Source organism: Acomys russatus, chromosome 15 (assembly GCF_903995435.1).
Source record: "Acomys russatus chromosome 15, mAcoRus1.1, whole genome shotgun sequence".
In the NCBI taxonomy this organism is placed as follows: domain Eukaryota; kingdom Metazoa; phylum Chordata; class Mammalia; order Rodentia; family Muridae; genus Acomys; species Acomys russatus.
Window position 1 is genome coordinate 4,221,432 of NC_067151.1, and position 22,699 is coordinate 4,244,130.

The 22,699-nt window shown below is 34.7% G+C and overlaps 1 protein-coding gene across 1 annotated transcript in view; it reads right to left on the minus strand.

Annotated features, from left to right (window-relative positions):
• LOC127199602 (inactive N-acetylated-alpha-linked acidic dipeptidase-like protein 2) overlaps positions 1-22,453 on the minus strand; it is a 356,127-nt gene extending 333,674 nt beyond the window's left edge. Inside the window, exons 1-3 of the mRNA XM_051157743.1 lie at positions 22,440-22,453; positions 21,531-21,804; positions 11,303-11,422 (exon numbers count right to left, since the gene is read on the minus strand). Coding sequence (XP_051013700.1) covers positions 11,303-11,422; positions 21,531-21,804; positions 22,440-22,453 — 408 coding nt within the window. The remainder of the gene's footprint in view (positions 1-11,302; positions 11,423-21,530; positions 21,805-22,439) is intronic.
• Positions 22,454-22,699: the final 246 nt, after the last annotated feature.

A 22,699-nucleotide genomic window follows, 5' to 3' on the forward strand; every position in this document is an offset into this window, starting at 1 on the left:
ATATTTTTCTGTTATTTTTTGTCAGTATGATTTGGTTTTATCTGGAGTTTCTGGGTGATCTAGTCTCTTGGTAACTGAAGCAGTGTGGGGTGTGGATTTTATCTTGTGGAATGGGCCGTAAGGGAAATCATTTATTGACTGCTTATTTCCTTAAGCTTTGTGCCACAATTGCCTTAACATACCTTGCAGGTGTAAATAAAGGGTTTCATTCTGATTTGGTGTTTATGTTTCACTTTTGATAGCATACAGAGTATCTTCCTGTACCAAAATGCTGGAACATAGAGTGAAGACTTGGCAGGCACCAACTAGACATCTCCATGTTTGGTGATTGTATGGGTGTTGACTTCAGCAACTGGGTCAGTTACAGAGAGCACCCTCAAGACTTGGTAACAGCCTAGTTTTTTTAGGGAAAACTGTGAGGCCACACAGCTCCATTAGATATAACCCAATCCCATTAATGGAAGCTTCGTTTGGTGACAAGACATGGTACTTGGGTCTCTGTCTCTCCCATTATTTGGTGATTTCATTGATAACAGCTTCATTTTTATGTATATTTTAGGTTTCTACACTTTTAGGCTTTTTTTTTAACCTATCAAATGCCCCTTAGTTTCAGATGTCTGTCTCCATATTCCTTTCCCAAACTCCCTTGATCCTCCCATTTAAGTTCTTCCTCTATCATGCACAACTATATTTTATTTTCCTTTTCTAATAAGATCTATTTGTTCCTTTCATACACACACACACACACACACACACACACACACACACACACACACCCTTCGTGGTTTTATGGGTTGTAGTTTTGGAGGGCCTTGTGCACTGTGTTTTCAGATGCTGATTTCAGTGCTCTGAGATATGGTTACCATCCTGCCACATGCAATGTTATGTATGTTGAACAATCTCCTCTTACCAGGGGGCCCACATGAGTACCAAGGTGCACATTAGTGACATATGCATAGAGATATTATGTCATGTTTTTTGATGGCTGAAATAGTCTGTTGTGTAAATGTAACAACATATAGGTTGTTCACAATTTTTGGATACTTAGAATAGAGCATCAATGAATATGGTAGAGCAAGTGTCTCTGTGGTAGGATGAAGCATCCTTTAGCTGTATGCTTGGTGGCGTTCAATTTCTTGAGTTCTTTATATATTTTGGATATTAGACCTTTGTCAGATGTAGGGTTGGTGAAGATCTTTTCCCAGTCTGTAGGCTGTCACTTCACACATACTCTGGTGCCTCATATTTGACCACATTCCCTGGATGGGGAGACTTGGTGGCACTCAGAGAAAGGATAGCATGCTACCAAGAAGAGACTTAATACCCTATGAGCATATAAAGGGGGAGAAAGTCCCCCTCAGGCACAGTCATAAGGGAGGGGAGTAAGGGGAAAATGGGAGGGAGGGGAGAATGGGAGGATACAAGGGATGGGATAACCATTGAGATGTAACAAGAATAAATTAATAAAAAGATAGGAAAAAAAGATCAAAAATAAAAAATAAAGACATATGCAACCATAAAAAATGAATAAATAAAATGAAAGCTCAATGTAGTTTAATATACATTACCCTATCATTGAGGATGTTGAACATTTTTTTTTCTCAATCATTTTACTTTGTTTTGTATCCAATGTTTATATCTGTCCTATTTTAAAAATTAGATAATATGTTTTCTTGACCTCTAGTTCTTTGAGTGCTTTAAATATTTTCAAAATTAGCTGTTTATCATATGTGTAGTTGCAAAAAATTCTTCCCATCCTATAGTCTCCTTTGTCTAAATGACAGTGTCCTTTGATATGCAGAACTTCTGTGTTTCATGAGGTCACATGTATTTTTTTAGTTTTTATTTGTTTGTTTATTTATTTACTGATTTTTGAGACATAGTTTCTCTATGTAGCCTTGGCTGCCTGGACTCTCTTTGTAGACTAGGCTGGCTTCAAACTCACAGAGATCCACTTTCCTCTGCTTCCCCATGTGATGGGATTACATGTTTTGCATCACTACATCCAGCCCAGGTCCAATTTATCATAGATCTTATTACCTTAGCTTTTGGTGTTTTGTCAAGAAAATCTCCCTGACAATGATGTTATGGCTACTCCCTACACTCTCTTTTATCAGGTATGTTGTGTGTGTGTGTGTGTGTGTGTGTGTGTGTGTGTGTGTGTGTGTGTGTGTATGTGGGTGGGTGTGTTTGATCACATGAAGTACAAAATTGTCCTTTCAACATATACAAATTGTGTTGGAATTCTGATTGGAATTGCTTTGAATTTCTATACCATTTTTGATAGAATGGCCATTTTCATAATGTTAATCCTACTAATATATGAACATGATAAATTCTCCCATCTTTTGATATCTTCTTCAACTTCTTTTGTCAATAACTTGAGTTTTATCATACAGTTCTTTGACTTGCTAGTAAAAGATACCCCAAAAGATTTTATATTATTTGAGGCTATTGTGAAATGCGTTGTTTCTTTGATTTCTTTCTCATATCATTTTTCTTTGCATATAGGAGGTGACTGGCCTTTGTGAGTAAATTTTGTATCCCGATAATTTATTTTAAGTGCTTATTAGCTGTAGGCATTTCCTGCTGGAACTATGCATCCTGTAATGTTCTTTTTTACTCTTTTAAACAAATGTTCTATTGAGCAGAGAGTAAATAGAGATGGTGTGTGATACCAGTAAGCCTTGAAATATGCTAAAACTCTGCCAACCAGAGATAAATATAAGAAAGTCTAAAATGTAGGGAAAAACAGGTTATTTTTATAGTGTGTTTTCTATGTTAATGATTACAAACATTTAGGCTATTTTTAAAAATATTTTAGATCTACCTACAACAACATTTATGAAATAGTATTGGTTTTAGGTATTAAATTATGAAAGTGTGTTTTTCCCTTCCTTTTTCTCTTCTATCCTTCCTCCCTTAGTAATTCATTCCCTCTCTCATTTTTTTCCTTCCTTTGCCTTATCATTTTCCTCCATTTCTTTTTATTATTCCTCCTATTTCATCTGGCTTCTTTATTCTTTTTATATTGTGTGTTCCTGTTTTTATAAATGTATATAGCAACATCTAATTGAGAGAAATAAAATCCTCAACCTTTTCATGATAAAAAACATGAATACAAAGAGAATATTGTGCTAAGCATATTAGAATAAGAGGTATCAAAACAAAATTAATCCTAATACTGAGGGCAATTGTTATTATTTGATAGTTTTTAAATGGTTCAATGTCTAACAAAAATTACATAAAGGTATAAGTAAGCTAATACCTGCGCTATTAGATGGCCTAAACATAGACAGACCTTCTAAATTATGCAGTTAATTTAAGACAAAATATGAAAATTTGTAGACACATATGCATTTACTTTCAAGACAAAATAAACAGTTAAGTATTATTACGAATGTTGTGTGAGTTATTTATATGTTCAAATATATATATATGCATATAATTTGTTCTAAGATCACTAACTTCAATTGTTAATAAATACTCTATATTATTTATCACATTAAAGTGTAATAAATATTTACATTATTTACTGTGCATTTGTTTCTGTATGTATTTTTGTGGCACGTACATGAAATGGTATACATGTGGAATACAGAGCTTATACACTTCTTCTAGTATATGAGTTCTGAAAATCAAACTCATGTGATTATTCTTCGTGGTAGGTTTCCACACTCATAGGCACATCTTACTGGCTCTTTAAATTCATTTTCTTGAAGGCTGAATTCTAAGTGATAGAATGACACAGTTCAACATCTTTTCATGAGATATAATTGAAGCTGTATTTTAGTCAGAAACATATTTGTAGATATAGCATATTGGTTTAAATAATTTAGAAGCATAGCTTAAGTTGGTAGAAGAGGCAAATATTCTGAAAAATATATTGTTATTTTTGAGTGCAGTGAGAACATTGGGTTTAGTGATTGCATCATTGCGTATTTAGACAAACATGCTGGTTTTACTTTAGTGAAGCTGAAGTTCTGAAAGTTTTCCTTTTTTTTAATTTCAGTAATTGATTTTAGTTCTTCCCTGTAAATATTTAGCTAAACAATTCAAAAATTGTTTTCACAGTAACACCAAACAGCTGGAATCTGAAGATCCAAGTGCAATAGAATTTTCTCTTTGCACTTACCGCTTATTAAAAATTACTTGCGTGATAACTAAATAAATAGATAAACACGCATATGTCAGGCAGATAATGATAAATGCTAAGTAAAATAAGTAATAACAACAACAATAATAATGATAATATAGTGTGTTCTGTTCCATGTTCTTGAAGTGAGTCATGGCATATATATATGTCCAGTAGAGACACCATATATCTGTTTTTTTTGATACAGGGTTTGAGTACAAGGCCTTATATATATAAGAGGCCAATAGAACTCCAAATAAGAAAGTCTTCTCATCACATAATAATCAAAACACTAAATGTACAGAAGAAAGAAAGAATATTAAAAGCTGCAAGAGAAAAACACCAAGTCACATATAAAGGCAAACCTATCAGAATTATATCTGACTTCTCAACAGAGACTATGAAAGCCAAAAGAGCCATGGAAGGTATAATGCAGACTCTATGAGAACACAGATGCCAACCCAGACTAATACACCAATCACCTTAGAAAGAGAAAACAAGATATTCCATGATGAATCCAAGTTCAAACACTACCTAATCACAAGTCAGACTTTCCAGAAGATACTAGAAGAAAAGCTTCAACCCTAGAAGGGTAACATAACACATTGAAACAAAGAAAATAAATAACCTCACATCCACAAAAATAAAAGAAAGGAAACTCACACACAAAAACACTACCACTATATGAATATCAAAATAATAGGAGCTGATATCCACGGATCATTAATAACTATAAAAAATATATATATATATAACTTATTTAAACTTAAAATGAATTACAATGTTGTGTTCTTTGTTTCTGTTGGAAATATGTTTCTGTTTTGATTCAAAGTGTGGGATGTGAAACAGACTTGTGTGAGTAAGTGCTATGTTTTCCACTGGAAAAGACATGACAGAATAGGCGATGTTTGTCTACTAGAAGAGGACCTGCCTCTTTCAGGGGGCATGGTCTTTGCCAAATTATAAACATCCTAGTATGGATTTTTATCATATATATGAGCCCCAAACTAGGGGCCAAGCTCTTTTACTCTTGGCATTATTTCATATTGTTTGACTGCTCATTGCTCTCCTTTAAGATGGTTCTAGAAAGAACCATTCCAGAAAATGCTTAAAGGTTCCTGTTTAACAGATCTGCTGGAGTCCTGCGGACTATACCAGTGGAATCCCTGCAAGAAACTAAGTCTAAAAAGGTCTACTTCTCTTTTCATTAACTTCTTTCTTTTATATCTAGTATAGATGGGTTGGAAGGGAGTTATAAGCATTAAATAATCCAAGCTTACAGTTTCTTTTATGTGTGTGTGTTTACTGTTGACCATGTTTTCTATGACAAATGGAAGAATTCTGGAAGCTTATAATTACAAATTATGAAGGCATTGGTCTCTTATAATTACTTCTGAGAATTGGGTGTGAAGTGCTCCATTAAATTGTTCAGTGAATAAAGTATTTTTTCTAAGTAGCAAGATGTTGTTTGCCTTTTATTTTTCTTCATTAAATAGCAGCAAAGATTTTTTTTGGTGAAAGGAAAGTTTGCCTTCGAATGCAGAATCACACTAAACTCACCAGTGGTACCATTTAATAAGTTTTGCTCAAAAATATTCAAAGTTGCCACTCAAATAGTCCAGGTTCCCTATAACAAGGAAAGAGATTTTGAAAGTTTCAATAGAAAAAGGTATTTCTTTCCTTTCATACATTCTGAGCCCCATTGCCACAACTCATATGAAGCATAATTCTGTGCTCATTGCTGTATGTGGTACATATATCAAAATATTTTATAATAAAAAACAATGAAACTTAGAGTCAACTAAAGCAACATGGGCTCTTGCCATTGTTCTTGTTTGTTTTCAGAACTGGACAAGATCCTTATTGCCGAAAGCACTACATACCTTTTTTTCCTAAAATAGAAAACTCAAGCTGCAGTGTGTCTACCAGCCTCCTGTTTGCTGCTGGCTTTCATGGTGCTAAAAGGTGCTAAGAATACTGATGGGAGAGAAATGTCGTCAATGCTTTTAATGAGCTTTGGACTCCATGTACAAGGCTATTTTTTTCCGGAAAGATCTAGCTACTTGTATAATGGTAGCACGAAATGACTCACACATATCAACCAGAATTAGTTTGACTCATACTTACATTCATATATGTACACTGGGTTCGCCTTTACAAGTGTAGGATCATTTTCAATATAGGAAAACACACACACACATGTATATATGTTAATACTTTGACTTTTTTTTTTTTTACCATGACTGTGTTTTTTTTCATTTTCTCCCATTATTGCGTGTTTTAAATATTCAAAACTTTCATATCTCTAGACAGCTATGCATGATCTGACACTGATTTAAGTATAAATATATCCTTAAAGACAATGACAAATTAGGAAGGAAAATCCTCATCCTTCATTCTTTCTTTATGTTCTCTCTTTTCTTTTCCCATTTGTTTGTTTGAAACAGTGAGCCATGCAGACCAGGCTAACACAGAGATCCACTTGTCTGTGCCTTTGCCTCCTGAGTTCTGGGAGTAAAGGTATCTACCACCATTTCTTCATTTTTTCTTACTAGATCATCCAGCAATTTAATGGAAATCCTGGGCTTGGGAATTAGCAAAATGCTTTAAGTATGGGTAAGGAAAAAAATCCTATTTATGTTTAGAACAGGGGGCATTTTGTGACATAACCATAATGACCATTTTTCTAAACAGAAATCAAAATTTAAGCAATAGCCAGAAACCATAAATATATATAGTGTTAAATCCTTATCTATTTAGTTTGAACTTCTTTAATTATGTAAATGTATCTATTAGATAAGTGTTCATGAACTTCAACTCAAATAAAAATAAACTTTATGTATTATATTTAATTCTTGAGTACAGGCTGTAACTGTGAAGTTACACTTTACAAAATCATAGAAGAGTGTAAGTCAGTTGAATTCAGTTAAATTCTGATCTACACAGCGGATCCAAGATGGCAGTGAGTAACGTGGACTGTGTTTAGAAGCTCTAGTTAATGATTCAGGGAATTGCATGGAAGTCTGAACCATAGTAGGTCACAAAGCAAGCCTGAACAGATACAGGAGGATTGAAATAATACCTTGTTTCCTATCAGATCACCATGGTCTTAGGCTGCACTTCAACAACAACAGAAATAAAAAAGTCTACATATACATGGAAACTAAAGAACTCTCTACTTAATGACACCTGGATCAGGGAAGAAATTAAGGACTTCCTGAAACATAATGAAAATGAGGAAACAACATACCCAAATTTGTGGGATACATTGAAATCAGTGCTAAGAGAAAAATTCATAGCACTAAGTGCCTTTAAATTGAAATTTGAAACATCCCACATAAGCAATGTAATGACAAAACTGGAAGCCCTAAAAAAAAAAATCTACGCAGAAATACCCAAGTGGAGTAGACTTCAGGAAATAATCAAACTCAGGACTGAAATTAATAAATTAGAAACTAAGAAAACAGTCCAAAGAATCAACAAAACAAAGAGCTGGTTCTTTAAGAAAATCAACAAGATAGACAAACTGTTAGCCAAACTATCAAAGAGACAGAGAAAGAGAGTATCCACATCAACAAAATGAGAAATGAAAAGGGAGACATAACAACAGACACGAAAGAAATACAAAGAATCATAAGATCCTACTTCAAATACATATATGCAATAAAACAGGAAAATCTAAGGGAAATAGATGATTTTCTTGATCAATTCCATTTGCCAAAATTGAGGGAAGAACAAATAAAATAGCAAAATAGTTCCATCTTTTCTATAGAAATAGAAACAATCATTGAAAGTCTCCCAACCAAAAAAAGCCCAGGGCCAGATGGTTTCAGTGCAGAATTCTACCAGGCCTTCAAGGATGTGCTAATACCGATACTCTTCAAGGTACTCCAAAAGATAGAAATGGATGGACATTACCAAATTTATTCTATGAGGTCATAGTCACATTAATACCTAAACCTCACAAAGACCCAAGAAAGAAAGAGAATTTCAGAGCAATTTCTCTTATGAAGATTGATGCAAAAATACTCCATAAAATACTTGCAAAACAAATACAAGAAGATATCCAAGGTATCATTCACCATGGCCAGGTAGGTTTCATTCCAGGCATGCAGGGATGGTTTAATATATATAAATCCATCAATGTAACCCACCAAATAAACCAACTGAAAATTAAAAACCACATGATCTTCTCCTTAGATCTAGAGAGAGCACTTGATAAGATCCAACACTAATTCATTGTTAAAGTTTTGGAGAAATCAGGGATACAAGGCAAATACCTCAACATAATAAAGACTATATATACAGCTAGCCAATGGCCAAAATTAAAACAAATTTTGAGATACTTAAGGAAATTCCTCTAAAATCGGGAACAAGGCAAGGGTGTCTACTCTCTCTATATCTCTTCAATATAGTACTGGAAGTTCTAGCCTGAGCAATAAGACAATAAAAGGAGATCCAAATGGGAAAGGAGGAAGCCAAATTATCCCTACTTGCAAATGATATGATAGTGTACATAAGTGACCCCCCAAATTCCACCAGAGAACTCCTACAACTGAATAACATCTTCAGCAAATTGGCTAGATACAAAATTAACTCAAAAAAGACAGTAGCCATCCTATATACAAATGATAATCATGCAGAGGAAGAATTTAGGAAAACTATACCCTTCATGTTAGCCACAAGCAATATAAAATACTTATGAGTTACTCTAACCAATCAAGTGAAGGACTTGTTAAAAATTTTCAAAACTCTCAAGAAAAAGATTGAAGATGTCATCGGAAGATGGAATGATCTTCCTTGCTCATGGATCAAAAGAATTAACATAGTAAAAATTACCATCTTACCAAAGACAATTTACAGATTCAATACAATCCCTATAAAAATACCTACAAAAATTTGAAAGACTTTGAAAGTTTAATTCTCAACTTTATATAGAAAAACAAAAAACCCAAAATAGCTAAAACAATCTTGTACAACAAAAGTTCCTCTGGAGGAATCTCCATACCAGACCTCAAGCTGAAATATAAAGCAATAGTATTTAAAACAGCATGGTACTGGCACAGCAATAAGCTGGTTGATCAGTGGAATTGAATCGAAGACCCAGATATGAATCCACACATGTATGGTCACTTGATTTTTGACAAAGAAATGGAAAAAGGATAGCATCTTCAACAAATGGTGCTGGTCTAACTGGATGTATATGTGTAAAAAAATCAAATTGGTCTCATATTTGTCAAAACGCACAAAACTCAAGTCCAAGGGGATTAAAGACCTCAACATAAAACCAGAGACACTAAGTAAGTTAAAAGAAAAAGTGGGGAAGAGCCTGGAACACATTGGCAGAGGAGACAACTTCCTGAACAGAACACCAACATCCCAGGCCTTAAGGTCAACAATTAATGAATGGGAACTCATAAGTCTGAGAAACTTCTGTAAGGCAGGAGACACTGTCAACAGAACAATGTGACAGCCTACAGACTGGGAAAATATCTTCACCCAACCTACATCAGACAAACGTGTAATATACAAAATATATAAAGAACTCAAGAAATTAAACACCACCAAACCAAATAACCCAATTGAGAAATGGGGCTCAGAACTAAACAGAGAAGTCTCAACAGAGGAATATCGAATGACTGAGAAACACTTAAAGAAATGCTCAACCTCTGTAGTCATCAGAAAATGCAAATAAAAACAACTCTGAGATTCCATCTTACACCCATCAGAATGGCCAAAATCAAAAACTCAAGTGATACCACATGCTGGCAAGGATGTGGAGAGAGAGGAACACTCCATCATTGCTAGTTGGGATGCAAATTAGTACAGCCACTTTGGAAATCTATCTGGCGCTATATCAGAAATCTGGGAATGTGGCTTCCTTAAGACCCAGGGTTTCCACTCCTTGGAATATACCCAGAAGATGGTCCAGCACTCAACAAAAACATATGCTCAACCATGTTCATAACAGCCTTATTCATAATAGCCAGAACATGGAAACAGCCTAAGTGTCCATCAGTAGAAGAATGGATAAAAAGACTGTGATACATATACACTATGGAATACTACTCAGCTATTAAAAACCCAGAATTCCCTAAATTTGTGTACAAATGGATTGAACTATGAATAATCATAATGAGTGATTTAACCCAGAACCAGAAAAAATCAAGTGGTCTATACTCATTGATCTGGTCACTAGCTCAAGGATATGTCCCATGAAAGTCTTCACTTACCAGGAAAGTAAGTCAGAGGGGAGGACATCCTATGGGGCTTCTAGGTGAGAAAAGCATAGGAGAATGGGGAAATACTAGGATCCAGAGGGTCCTAGAAACCTACAAGAAGAATGTTATGATGGACAGATGTGGGCCCTGGTGTCCTGTTCAAACTATGGCACCAGCAGAGGACAATATGTGCAGTAAACTTCAAATCCCTACCAGATCTCTCCAATGGACAGGACATTCTTCACAGTTCAGTGGAGAGTGGGGTATGACTTTCACATGAACTCTGATGCACCACATTTGACCATGTGCCCTGGATGGTGAGGCCTGAAGACACTCAGAGTAAGGATAGTAGGTTATCTAGAAGATACTTGATACCCTATGAGCATATACAGGGGGAGGTGTTTCCCTCCAGTCAGAGTCATAGGGGAGGGGAATAAGGGGAAAATGGAAGGGAGGAATGGGAAGGTCCAAGGGATGGGATAACAATTGAGATGTAATATGAATAAATTAATAAAATATATTAAAAATAATTCTGATGTACGTGAGGCATGCACATGGAAGTCAGCCAGTTTTGACAACAGACTGGAGTTTTCAGATATGTCATAGGAGGGAATTCATATTTGCTTTGTTAGAAATTTCCTGTGGACCTTTATATGGCTAAGCTCCTTCATTAATGCGCAGTTTAAGGCTTATCCTTATTTAAGTAATATGAACATTGATTTCTTTTCCATGAAGGTCTTGATTTATTCTCTTTTGTAAATTGTCTCTATGTGTCTGTCTCTGTCTCTTTCTCTCTGTCTCCCCCCACCTCTCTCTCTCTCTCTCTCTCTCTCTCTCTCTCTCTCTCTCTCTCTCTCTCTCTCTCTCTCTCTCTTCAAAATGACCTATCTTACACTGTACAAATGAACTGATTTATTCTACCCCCAAATAAGAACTTTGGACTCACCTTATAGAGCAGTGGTAATTTTCCTAGTTTCATGAGTGCAATTTTATTTGTTGTATTTTTCAACTTTATGATCCGTCTTAAGTCATCTGTAGCTCCATAACTCACATCGATGACATCAGCCTGAAAGAGGATAAAATGCAAAGAAAAATAAAGCCAGACAGTGATAATAATGTCAGTTACCCAGTTGTTTGTAGCAACTAAATATTCCAAGGCAACCTAACTTTAATTCTCACCCTGTCCTAATATTTGTTTTCTGATTTGACCAGTTACAATGATGCCTCTGATCTTTGCCTTCTCCCTTCTATACAAGTTAAAAATGATCATGCTTTTCCTATATTCATGTTTCATGAGTCATTTTAAAAATATTTTGTTTAGGATTAATAATAATTATAACAGTCTCAGGTTGTAGCCTCAATAAGTCATTATTATTTAAATATTATCAAGCACAGAATTCTGTATGTAATTAATCATCCACAACTCTTAAAGTTACTTGAATGACCAGGCATCATGACAGTAATTGATTATATCACTCCAGCAAAACATGGCACTCTCTTCTTGAAAATATGGTATCAAAGAACTATGCCTCAATTCTACCACACCTTACTTCTACATTGTTCTCTTATAAAAATTCCCCCTTTTTTCCAGTAAAATATTCATGAATATGTGAAATCTCTGTTATCAGTCTTGGATCATGTTAGTGAATTCCTTCTTGAAAGATTCTGAAGTGCTGGACCCCTAAAAGACATTCCTAGCAGGCAAGATTATTCCTTTCAGCTATGCTTTCTGTAATGGTTGTTATTAAAATAATTGTTGTTATATGCTTTAACATTTATGTAATACAAACTGCATTCTTTCAAATTTCAAATTCAGAAATATTTAGCTCCCCATAGACAGGATCATGAATGGAGTGAGAGAAAGTAGACAGAGAAATGGAGAGTGGAAATTCAGTCTTCTTAGCTAAAAGTAAGGTACTTCATGTGATGGTTCATAAACAGTGTCCTTAGATGTTGCCTTTGACAAAGGATTCTGTTTAAATAAATCATGGGTATTACATGCAGGTAAGAAGCAGAAAACAGTGGACACATGCCACTCTTTGGTTTCATAAGACAAAATTTATGATCCAAGCCAGGCAATGGTGGTACTCCCAGTGGGCAACTCTTCTTACTATAAATGAAGCAGTGAAAATAGTCTCACCCAGAAATAACTAAAGGTTCATTTTCACCTGGATACTTTTACATTCTGTTAAGCTAACAATTAGCATTAACCATCACTTTAGCTATCACATTTACCAACATCTTCAGAACTTTTCTAATACATGAAGGCCCATTTAAAATCTAACCTACTACATGAATTGTAATTTACATTTGCACAATTATATATGAACTTTCACTAGTTTTACTTCCAAACAATCTGTGTCTACTGTTAAGAACCTCCATGATCTGTGCCTGTAGTGTGTGTGTTTAATATTAGTGTGAATATGTGTGTATGTGCATATATATGTGCTTGTTATGTGTTGGTGCACAGTTTCCATTTCTATTATTAGGAAATTTTTTTTTGTAAGGCACATAGCACAACATTGTACCCAATTATTCTACATACATTGTTCCTGAGGCTTGTAATTAAATAATTATGAAATATCAGAGAAGTTAGATTACAGTTTCAATTGCGTTTGTTAAGAATTTTAATTGTTAATACATTTCTGTGAGAATTTTTTTTATTTCTTGTTTTTTATTTTAGTTTTTTCTAGAAAGTTTTTCTCTGTGTTAGCCTTGGATGTCCTGGAGTTGCTTTGTAGACCAGGCAGGTCTTGAACTCACAGCAACCCTCCTGCCTCTGCCTCCTGAGTGCTGAGATTAAAGGCATGTACCATCACACCTGGATTCTGAATTTTTTTACTATAATTTTCTTCCTATTAAAATACATTAAATCAGTGCCTTTAACTTTTGAATTTATGGATGCCATTGTCATATAAATAACTGTTATGATATTAAAATCCTATTTAAATAAAAGATCAGTTAATATTAACAATTTCACTGCAAGAGAAAAAAATATACATTTTTATTTCAAATTAGTAAGTTGTAGGTTAATTATTTGAGAATGAGTAACAACACCTAAAAATAGACTATTACTCTATTGGTCATATCAATGAACATATTTGTCATATGTAGAAATGGTTTAAGGAAAATTCAAAGCTTTTAGTGGAGAAAGATCAGTATTGTGGAAATTTGCTCATATATGTATATATGTATATATATATTTATATATGTATATATATACACACATATCAGGAATATATGGTATTACAAAAATGTCAATTGTAAAAATATTATTATTGGATATTATCATATTATATTCCTTAAATAATAATCAAAAGTTAAGTCAGTTTTTCACTTACTTCATATAAATTACATGTCAGTAGATTGAAGATAGGGGAATATAAGAGATTTTATCCTCACAACAATTTTTGTCAGCACAGACAAATCCATTTATCCTATGTGCATTGAGGGTATCTCCAAAATACAAATAATTACAGTAGTCTTAGTTTTCTGATCACTAAGGGGGGGAAATCATAAATGATCTTTTGAAGATTTCTTTGATCAAGACCTTTCTAAAAGTCTTGTTTACTTTGAAAAAACTGAAAATCATAATCGCAAAACAGGTAGAATCGGTTGATGTGTAAATCAGTATACAATGTTATGTTAAAATGCCAAGCTGTTCCTTTCCATGTGTGCTTATTGTCATGATGACTGTCTTCTGACTGCATTTTTTTCTGTCATGTTATAAACTCATACACTAGGCCATCTGAAACACAGTATTTAGTTTATGTTGCAAACTAGAGATGCAGTCAAACCTTACATTTCTATATTGAACAAAGAACAAAGATCATAAGACAATAGCAACAACAACAACTGAAAATCAATAACATAGTATTCCATGTTAAAATGAAATAAGTTTACTATGTTGATAACATTGGGAGACATAGAAATGGGTGATGTTTCTGATAATACATTTAATTAGAAGGAATCAGCAAGAGATACTAGCTAAACTTATGATTGAAACATCATGGAATGACACTGTTTACAACAGGGTTTCCATGGTTTTTAGTGGAATTGACAGAAATAAAGATAGTTGTTAAATAAAAGCCTTAAAATATTTAAAGCAAGTCTTCTTGTGTAATAGGTATTATACAATATTAACATAAAACCCATGTTAGGAATGATATTGTGTACCAACTACTTGTTAAAAGTGTTTCAATTTATTTTGAAAAACTATTTTTCTTAAAGTGTAAAACATTAGAGTTGTTAATCAGATATTCTTTGGAACAATAAAAATAACCAAAAAAATCCGGAGAAATCCATGTGTCAGGAACACTTTATAAAATACCCATCTCTGTAGGCATAAGATTATTGTGTAATTCAAGTGCTGATGCTGAGTGCCATGTATAAATAGTATAAAAAAGCCTCAGTTATTTGTGTGATAGCCAAGTTAAGAGATACTGAAAAGCAAATATAGCTATGTAAAAATAGCCTTAACACTTGTCACATAGCAATCCAATATTGACAACAAAACATGATGAAAGCGAGGGTAAGATAAAGGAAAGAATCTGTCTATGTTCTGTCCCTGGAGTTCAGGAGCAATACAAACTCCTAGGTGTCATCTCCTGGAGGCCAGTTCATAAAGGAAGCTTGCTAACAACTGAAGAGAACTTAATGATGCTGTCTGATTAAACACAGCCGGTCAGTAGAGGGAAAGGTCTCTTTAAATTACATTTTCCTGGGGTCTAGGGAAGAGTGCATGAGGTATACAGCTGAGGTCCTGAGTTCAGGTCTACAGTGTACACCCAAAAAGCTTGACAATGAGACATTTTCCATAACCTCAGAGCTGAGGACAGACACAAGATAAGCCCTTAGCACTGTGTCACCAAAGGTAAATGAATACATGAGCTCTTGGTTCAATGAGAGACCCTACATTGAAAAATAAGATGACAATTACTAGAAGACAATTGACATCAGTCTGTGTCCTCCACACAGGTATGCTGTGACAAGAGCACTCCTCCCACACAGACATTTATAACACCCCCACCCTACACACACATAAAGTAAAATAATTTGCAAATGTATCTTGTTCTGTATCAGTCCCATCAAAATAGCATTTCTAGTAACTGCTTGTCCTAGTGTACTCCATTGGAATCACACACATCTGCGGCCTCCGTAGCCTAAACATTAACTGTTTACGTCCCTCCCGTTGCTCAGGCCGACATAAAAATATCAAAATGCCTATAAAACCTGCCTCTGTTGAGTGATTTCTTTCTTGCTTCACTCTCTACATGAGAGAAAGAGACGTTCTTGCTCTCATAAAACCTTGAAGATCCTCCCACAAGGGCACTTAGTTACATAAAACAGTTCCCACCACCATGCATTACTTTGACCCCAACATTATTCCAGAAACAACATGGAAACCCAGTCATATTGAAGAACTAGCCTTGACACATCCATGTTGTGTTCAAGGTAGCTAACCTAATCCTTTGCAGAGCCCTAGAAGACATTTCTTATGAACTCTGAGGTAAGTGCTCATTCTCTCTCTCTCTCTCTCTCTCTCTCTCTCTCTCTCTCTCTCTCTCTCTCTCTCTCTCTCTCTCTCTCTCTCTCTCTCTCTCTCTCTCTCTTTTTAGTGTTCAACATCATGTTAATTTTATTTAACTTTGTTTTGTGGTGCCAAAGAACAAAACCTGTGGTTTCCAGCATGTTAGGGAAGCACGTTAGCAACTGAGACACATCACCAGTACCAGGCACGTCATAGGGAGGGGAATAAAGGGAAAATGGGAGGGAGGGAAGAATGGGAGGATACAAGGGATGGGATAACCATGGAGATGTAACAAGAATAAATTAATAAAAAATTAAAAAAAAAAAGAATCAAGGAAGGTACCAGGAAAGTGGGTCAGAGGAGAGGACATCCTATTGAGACTTTAGGTGAGAGTAGCTCATTCTCTTAAGATGTAGGCAAGGGGAAGACAAACGTTAATTAGAAGTGCAGCAGACAGCACATCAGCGGAGCAGGAAGCGTGTGAGACCCAGAGGATCATGACTCATGCTGCTAGATAGTGTCTTCCAGCTGTGACAGAGATGCTGCACACAGGACACCTAAACAGCTTGATACGATTGCACCCATCAACCTGCTAATGCCGTGGGGACATTTCTTCAAGACTCTACTTTTAAATGAAGAAATTGAGGCAACCATCTTTGGCTGAGTGGAAGAATCCATTTTCTCCACGCATTGAGAGATTATCTAACCCCAAGTATTGAGCTCATGTACACATGAGCAACACTGAATGGATTCAGTAGACTGTGTGTGTATGTGTGCATGTGTGTGTGTGTGTGTGTGTGTGTGAAAGCAATAATAATTATAGGAATAAATATCATGAACTTGAGAGGGAGTTGGGGGTTCATTGGACTAAGTAAGGAGAGGAAGGAGGGTTAAAATGATATAATGAAATTTGATGATATAATGAAATTATCAAAAATAACTTACAAAAAATAAAACAAAATAGCTTATAAAATATTTTTGATTTACTGAAGAAGCACTATTTTTAAAATGTAATATTTGCTGTCCTTCCTCTGAGTGCCACCAGGTCTCCCCCTCCAGGGGACATGGTCAAATGTGAGGCACCAGAGTATGTGAGAAAGTCGTATCACACTCTCCACTCAACTGTGGAGAATATTCTGACCATTGGCTAGATCTGGGAAGGGGTTTAAAGTTTACCTCCTGTATTGTCCTTGGCTGGTGCCTTAGTTTGAGCGGGACCCCTGGGCCCAAATCTGCCTATCATATTGTTCTACTTGTAGATTTCTAGGACCCTCTGGATCCTTTTATTTTGCTGTTCTCCCATGGAAGGACAGCAAGTAGCCAAGAAGAGACTTGATACCCTATGAGAATATATAGGGGGACGTAATCCCCCTCAGGAACAGTCATAGGGGAGGGGAATAATGGGAAAATGGGGGGGGGGAGGAATGGGAGGATACAAGGGATGGGATAAACATTGAGATGTAACAAGAATAAATTAATAAAAAAAAAAAAAAATAAAAAAAATAAAATGTAATATTTTAGTTTATTTTATAATTTTGAAAATAATAATGATGATGATGTGTGCAAGTGCATGTATGTGTACATGCATGTGTCTGTGTGTGTGAGTGTGTATAAGTGACCACACATTTGGCACAAAATATATGTCATGATAACCTTTCTGCATTGCAAAATAAAATACCTTTTTAAAAATATATACTTTTATTTTATTACACATGTGTAAAACAAACTACATACAGCAGGGAGAACCATGTGACAATCATGAGAATACTGAGTACTATATATGTTACATTCATAGTGACTTGGCCATCTGCATTTGTCTCCTTTGAAGTAAGAGTTTTTCCTGTCTTGTTGGGTCTAGATTTCCAAATGAGATTCAATATCTATCCTATCTCAACTCTAATAGCTTAACTTCTTTATCTTGATCTAAAATGAACTTGATCAAGATAGTTTTAGATCAAAATTTCTTATGGGGGATTTTTTGAGCCTTCAAGTTAATGTATATTATATTCTTTATTCATTTTTCAAAGGCATTTCTTTAATAATTATTAATATTTGTAATGCTAAACAGAAGGTTGGAAGATTATGCTCACACAACATGATTAAGATAATAAATCAGAATTTTCAAAATCTAGAAATAAGTTTTGATGTTTTCTTAATTCCTCATTTAAATGTGCCTACTTTTTGCTAAGTAACATAGTAGTCAATGTTGATTGAATATTTTCCATGCACCAGGCAGTTTACATGTTTTTAGGACTTCTACTGCACAACATTCATTTAGGTAACTGATTTTTCCCTCTGCCATTAACTAGGTCAATAAGGTTTAGGAGACTCCATGATTCCTCATTTGTGCAGCTGATAGGATAGACTCTTGCGTTCTGCTGTCTGCAGAGCAGTGGTAATAAATATGTCAATAACAATATATCTTAATCACAGCCAATGTGTTGTTGAAAACATTTTTCCATAAAAATTATACTATGTAGATTGCCTCCTGGGCAAAAATTAAAAATTTACAGAAGGGAATCAAAACCCATACCTAAGATTTATGAGTCTATGAACAAATCCCCTGCCTCAAAAGCAGAACATGTCAGAACCAAAATGTATTAAATATTAATTGTGCTCTTTTTGGTGGATCTGGGTAGGTCTAGTTTCAAATAAGACACAAGACTGATTTCACAGGAATTAGACAAAAAACCCATATATTCTGTATGAAAAATTAATTACATGTGGCTAGACTTCATTACCAGCTTCTCTATTCCTATAGTGATACTACTGTTGCTATTTTTATTTTAATGAAACCTAAACATCTTTTTATTCACTGATGCTAAACACGCACATGCTAATTTTTTACATATCTAACTTAATGTGTATTTTGCATCTGACAAGGTAACTCTTCTTAGGACCCCATGAATGACCCACCTATCATTATCACGGGGCAACAATGTCACCTTTCTAGTACACAATAAATCACAAAGAGTTCTCAAAGAACACCATACATCATGCTGGCACTAAGTGGGTTTTCAGACTAGATACGAGATATCACAAGTGCCCTTTAGTTGGTTACAAGAAAACATGAATTGGAAGCTTATACAAAATAGTTCTATGATGAACGGAGATGACAACTCTTCAAAGTAAAGGGGAACTCTTCCTCTGCAAATACCCTTGTCAAAAGCAAAAGTTGTGGGGAGCTTGGCTGGCAGCCAAAAGAGAATAATTTAAAAACTTGTTAATGGTTCTGCCTCATAGAAATTTATGAACACAGAATGCACTCAAAATCAGAAAGGAGTTATGCCTGAATCTGCAGCAGAAGCTACTGAAGACTGATTGAAATTGAGGAATGGTCAGAGATATATGAAATCCACCATTTCCCCACTCCCTACTCTGTGATTTTCATTGTAAGAGGAACCCCTTAAAACATAAATGTGACATGTATATGCACATGTTCTGTATGTGTGTCCAATAGTCAGCTAGAATGGTTTTACTTTTGAACATCTTGGCCTCATCATTTGAGTTTGAAAAATATCAAATCACAGATACATACTTTCCTCATGTATTTATTTATATACTGCATGAAATTTATTAGTTTTAATTATGAAAATAATATTATCAATGTTTTCACCTAAGTCACAACATGACTCATGTCTTTTCACATTCAAGTCTTAAAATGGGACGTTTTTGTATTTGTTTTTATCAGTGACTATATTTAGTACATCAGCAATCCCTTCAGTTGAAGTTAAATATTTCAAAAGAGTACATTTCTCCATCTGATCTTGTCTTCAGTTTTTTTTTTAATAATTGGCTTCTTACTCTTTTAAAGATGTCTTTACTAAAATTGACAACTTAAATACATTTAAAGTGATAAACTTGTCACAAGTTAACTTCACAGACTTTGGTGGAATTACATAAATATTTGGGAAAGCTAAATTTACTAAATGAAACAAAATATTTAACACATATTACTGATACATTTGTACAAAACCCAGAGATGGCTGGATTCAGGTCTACGGAATTTATTGTCTAACATTATTCAAGTCTTCATAGAGGGCCAAGTTAAGGGAAGAGGACTTTTCTATATCGCCATGATCAGGAAATCATCAGTATTTGCCAGGAAAAATTGAGTGTATTTCTTTTCTTTTCCTCTTTCTTTTTTCTTTTCTTTTCTTTTCTTTTCTTTTTTTTTTTTTTTGTGGTGGTGATGGGGATGGAAGATCAGGATTATCTGAATGTTCTTGAGCCAAATAGAATAAACACAAGGACAGTGGAACAAGTGGTGCTTGTGAGCGTTTGGATTCTAAGACAAAACAGAGTAATCTCTCACGTTGGCTTAAGTTCAGGATTTTGAATCAAAGCAAGGGTGCTGACTATTCATTTGTGGTTTTGTTCATATAAAAATGTGTTTCTCTAATCAATAGAAATTTATGTGTTATGATATCAAACTATGAGTTCCGTCCTAAAATATTGCATACATATAACATCATTAAATCTAATAGTAGTAAAAAATTTCAATTTTGTGCTCAGTATATGTAATTCTTCTAAAAGTCAAAATGAGAAATAGTAGAGAATAGGAGCTTGATGAACTCCTAGTACGTATGCATTCTCCACTAACTTAGTCACCACAACCCCTAAAATGTATGCTGCACTATAAGAAACATTGGTTATTCTATTTTTATGTAATTTTATATAGCAGCCGTGAGTTGCTTAAATGTTCCTTGTTTTGCTTATAGTTAATTTTAAAGATTTTAAATATACAGGTAAACAATAGGAATATTTTACAATTGCACCAGTATTCAATTAGAGAATTTATTATTTTAAAAATGACTAACTATATCTGATAAAAACATACTTTCAATTGAAACAGAACAACTGCTATAAAAAGAACTACTCCATTATATCTAACTTGCATGCTGTGTGCAATTTGAGTCATACGTTTTTTTTCACAGGATTCACATAAATTAGTTATTTTTCTTTTCATCGTGGTCCTCAAAAGGATCAGGAGTGATACTTTCCACAGTGCTAAGAAGCTCAGCATCTTGTAAGATGGGGGCAGAGTGGGCAACTACAGCATGTGATTTAAATCATTCACATGGCTCTAGAAGCTTTACTCTTACCCAGGATGCCAAAAGACCTAACAAACAAGTCTAGCTAACCTGAAAGGTGGAGGAATAATCCAAACCTGGCTCCCCTTCACACATTCCACGGTGAATGCAGGCACGCTGCACGTCAAATCCTAAATGTGTGAATAATCACATCAATTTTCTTTTTCATTTCTTATGTGCATAAACAATCTCAATATGCAATCCTTGCCATTTCTCTTCTCTCCCTACATATCAATATATTTAAATTCGCCTCTTTAAAACCATAAATGAGTTTCTCTTGAAATATATGGCCTGAGGAAATGTGAATAACGCAGTTGCACCTTCAACACCTTGGAATTAAATTCTCCTAACATGTTTTCACTTTCAAAGTTTGACACATAAAGATTCAGGCACTTCCCTCCCATCTTCCTTGTTTGCTGGCATTGCTACACAGAATATATTTAATGGCTACTTTTGTATGGTGCATCTTTCCAGTTAGTTCAATTTAGATGAAAGCTGTTGTTTTCTAATTCCATTTCACTGGAAATGACAGAGACAAATGGTCAAATTACCTGGAGAGTTCCTTTGGCAGAGTAGGCTGCATATGAGGAGAGCAAATCTTGGCTATGGTCTTTTCTGGCTTCTTCCCTGCAAGGTTGGCCATCAGGATAAAAGCACTGGCCAGTACTGCTCACAGTGATGGTGCCTGGAGAGGACCCAGGGAAATCCAGCAACACTGAATAGTTTATAAGCTGTGTATCTTCCAAGCCCAATGCAGTCCATTGAGTCTTAATCTTCTTTGAAATTTCCATGTCATCTTCACTTTCATAGAGTTGAATCAAATTTCTGAAAAACGTTAAAAGTGCAGTTTAGAAAATACAGCAATTCTTTACAAGTTGAACATATGACTGTTCATATGTGAGCAATTATTAATAGACTTTGTGGGAGGTTGAAGAGTACATGTGACAAGATCTGACCTTAAAAGATTTACAGAGTGGTGGCCCTGAAGTGCAGGGAGGGGAATCATAACACATCAAAGCAGGACAAATTTATTTCTTCAATTATTATTATAAAGAGTGAAGAATGCCAACTAGGGCTTTTATGACAATCAGTTCCCAAACTAGTTATTATGCTTATTGAGATAGTGTCACTGTGGCTAATATGATTCCATACAAAAGTATTGAATAACCTATACCTACTCCTATTTAAAATAGCAGAATGGCTCACTATAATTTTCATTCTATATTACATGAGGCTATTAGAAAAATAATATTCAAAAAATGTCACTGTCTAGTTTTGTTTGTGAAATATTGGAGTGTGGAGAAAATGGCAAGTTATATACGCATAGAACAGACATAAGAATTTAATGAAGCAATTTAATCTATATTTCCTTTTGTGATTGAAATTTAAAAATGTCTTTATTATTTTTTTCATTTTACTAAGTGTTGCTCATTACATTGCTTTTTTCTTATCTTACTTACATAGAACTGTTCATTAAGCAATTGCAAAGGAGAGCAAGAAGGCTACACAACAATGTATAAAACATCATTAGAAACTACAGCTAGGTCTCTTGGCATAGTTTAAGATGGCCTGCAGTAGAAGATACCATAAGAAAGCATAAAGAAATCTGTTGATATGTATTGTGTGTGTGTGTGTGTGTGTGTGTGGCATTTATATGTGTGAGTGCATATGTGTATGTCTGGGCACAGGTATGCATGGAGAGAGAGAGAGAGAGAGAGAG